General features: G+C 34.2%; 1 protein-coding gene across 4 annotated transcripts in view; it reads left to right on the top strand.

Annotated features, from left to right (window-relative positions):
- Window positions 1–2500, top strand: part of LOC119574005 (popeye domain-containing protein 3-like) — a 63593-nt gene that overhangs the window by 47618 nt on the left and 13475 nt on the right. For 3 of the 4 annotated variants that reach the window (XM_037921112.1, XM_037921115.1, XM_037921105.1), the window contains one exon: window positions 1096–1237. The exons of the other annotated variant lie outside the window; for it this stretch is intronic. In XM_037921112.1, the coding sequence (XP_037777040.1) occupies window positions 1096–1237 (142 nt within the window). The remainder of the gene's footprint in view (window positions 1–1095; window positions 1238–2500) is intronic. 4 annotated transcript variants of the gene reach the window in all.

Raw genomic sequence — 2500 nt, 5'->3', positions numbered from 1 at the left:
ACAAGTCAGGTGATATCAGTTTTTAGACTATAGAAACATTTTGTGAAACCCACCTTCAGACTTCCCTCCTCAACGTACTGTAGTTACAGTAAGAGAAATTATATTGATAATGAACTTGAATGATGTAGTTTCTGTACATATTTTTGCTTGGTTTGCACTCTCCACACTTTTGAATATGTTTCTCCTCTGAGTCCAAAAGAATTTAAAAAATATTGGGAAGTGAGCATTATTTTTCTGAAGTTGAGAGGTGACTCAGAGGAAATGACATTTTCATACACAGATATTAGCTGGGCAAGCCTATTGAAATCTAGTATTTAGGTTTTAGGTAACAGTATTAGGTAAGCAACTGTTTAATGAAGGTAGAAAGTTATGATAATAATTCCTTTGAAATTAGTTCAGTACTTGATAATGGTTTTAAAGCATTGTATCAGTACTTTAAGTTATTTATTTTGAAATTGTACTAAAACTTCAATTTGTGTACCACAATGCACAATCATGGACTCTATTCCTCATGTGTAATGGTTATTTCAGCTTTTATGTTTTATACATTATCATATAAATGTCAGGCAACATTAGACAGCCTGATGCAACAACTTCCAAAGGTACTGTAAAAGTTGACAGTGCTGAATCTGCTGTTTATACTGTAACTTGTCCTCTTCAAACTTTCCACTTCTCTGTCCTGTAGCCTATGAATATCCCTCTAACTCCTCTTGGTTGTACATGCACTTGTTTGGTTCCCTGAATGTATTTTTTTTTTTTTTTGCAATTTGTGTTATGGATGTGTAGTGTGATCTAGCAGTTATTAGCGGAAACGAATGTCTGATTACCCAACACAGCCACAAATGTAGGTAGAATTTGTTGAAACTATCAGTGAATATCTGACACAGCCTAGTAGTTTTATAAGTTAATCAATTGATTTACTGTGCATAGTATGTTTTCATTCTAAATCAATTGATGTGGTTTCAGAAATGAAGTGAAGTTACATTGTAATTCTAAACCTGTATTCAGCTAAGATAGAAAAAAAAAAAAATGAAAAGACCTGACTCCAAAGATGTTCGAAGAAACGTGACCTGACCTCACCTTGTTGGTCCCCAGGTCAACGAGAGTTTGTCAGGGATGAGCAATGGCCACTGCGTTGCCAACCTGGCCGATGACAGCGAGACTAAGCCGTTGCTGGTGGTCAAGAAGGGGGAGGAGTCGGGGAGCATTACAGCAATTATCAACCGTCAGTTACAGGGTAGGGACACTAATGTTTTCCGCGTCAGGGGCGTTCAAAGACTGTTGAGTGCTGTTACCATTAATGGATCCATCAACTGTCTTGCCTCAGTCAGCGTGGCATGTCGGTGAACATAACACATGCACATACAGTATATTGTAGGTATATTAAAAGTAGGTTCCCTTTGGTCTTGCATTTTGTTTCTCCCCGTTTAGTTATAACTTTGTTTCAGATATATTTATAAATAAATATTTTTTTATGTACTGTGAAGTACATCCTGTTTTTTTCTTCTTTTTTCTCTTTTTTTTCCTTTTTTAAAGAAAATGGAAGATCCCTCAATTAGAAAGATCAATTCTTGTTATTTTCTTAATCACAGATTGGTAACAATCATTAAAGATAACATTTTAAAGGTAGCAATAAATGTTTTGTACTCTATGACATAATGTATTCAACAGAGTTACCAATATAATGGTACTGTCCTTTCCTCTGTATACAGTGCTAAGGATAATATCACTAAAATTTTATTTTATCATTTAAATCTTCAAAAGAATATGATTAACAATATAGTTACATTCTGTTAACATAACATAGTACACTTGGTAGCCTAGTGTTCATATTTATTGTTATCCCTGTATTTTTGTTTACTTCATATACATTTTTAAACTTTAGAATATCTATGTTTGCATTGATTTCCAAAAAGTAAAGCTTGATCTTGTACTTTTTTTTTACTACATAAACATTTTCTTTTTTAACTCCCACAATGAAATGGAATTCAGTTAGCATTCCTCCAGCACCCTGCTTGAATTGTAGAGCAGATGATTAACTTAGAGTTCACCAAAGCAATCCATTGGGGTTCCCATGCACTGAATCAGTTGCTTAAGAGTCACTTATTACATATTTGTTGCTTTGCTTCATTAGTGCACACATTTTAAATTGTTTTTATGGTTTTGTTGTTTGTTCTTTATTTGAGAATTTTTATCAATCAGACTTTGGTCATGTCCAGTTTTGATTTTTCATGAGTTACTCTACTGTTTCTACTAACTTTTTCTACCTCTTTCAGTCATACATCAGTTTTGATAAACTATCTCTGCTTCTTGCACTTGCAGCGAATTAAAGGAACACTAAATCCACCTCTACTTCACACTTTTAACTTCAAGTGTTCTCCCTCCAATGCTTAACTCAGACTATCCTGGTATCACAACCCAAGCTGAACTTCCTCTGTATATATTACACTTCAAAGAAAGGTCCTTTATCCACCAAGCCATAGCATTATTCATGAGGATA

Source organism: Penaeus monodon, chromosome 1, assembly GCF_015228065.2.
Source record: "Penaeus monodon isolate SGIC_2016 chromosome 1, NSTDA_Pmon_1, whole genome shotgun sequence".
Classification (NCBI taxonomy): Eukaryota; Metazoa; Arthropoda; class Malacostraca; order Decapoda; family Penaeidae; genus Penaeus; species Penaeus monodon.
The sequence above is the reverse complement of the archived record's forward strand: the minus strand, read 5'-3'. Positions and strand labels throughout refer to the sequence as shown.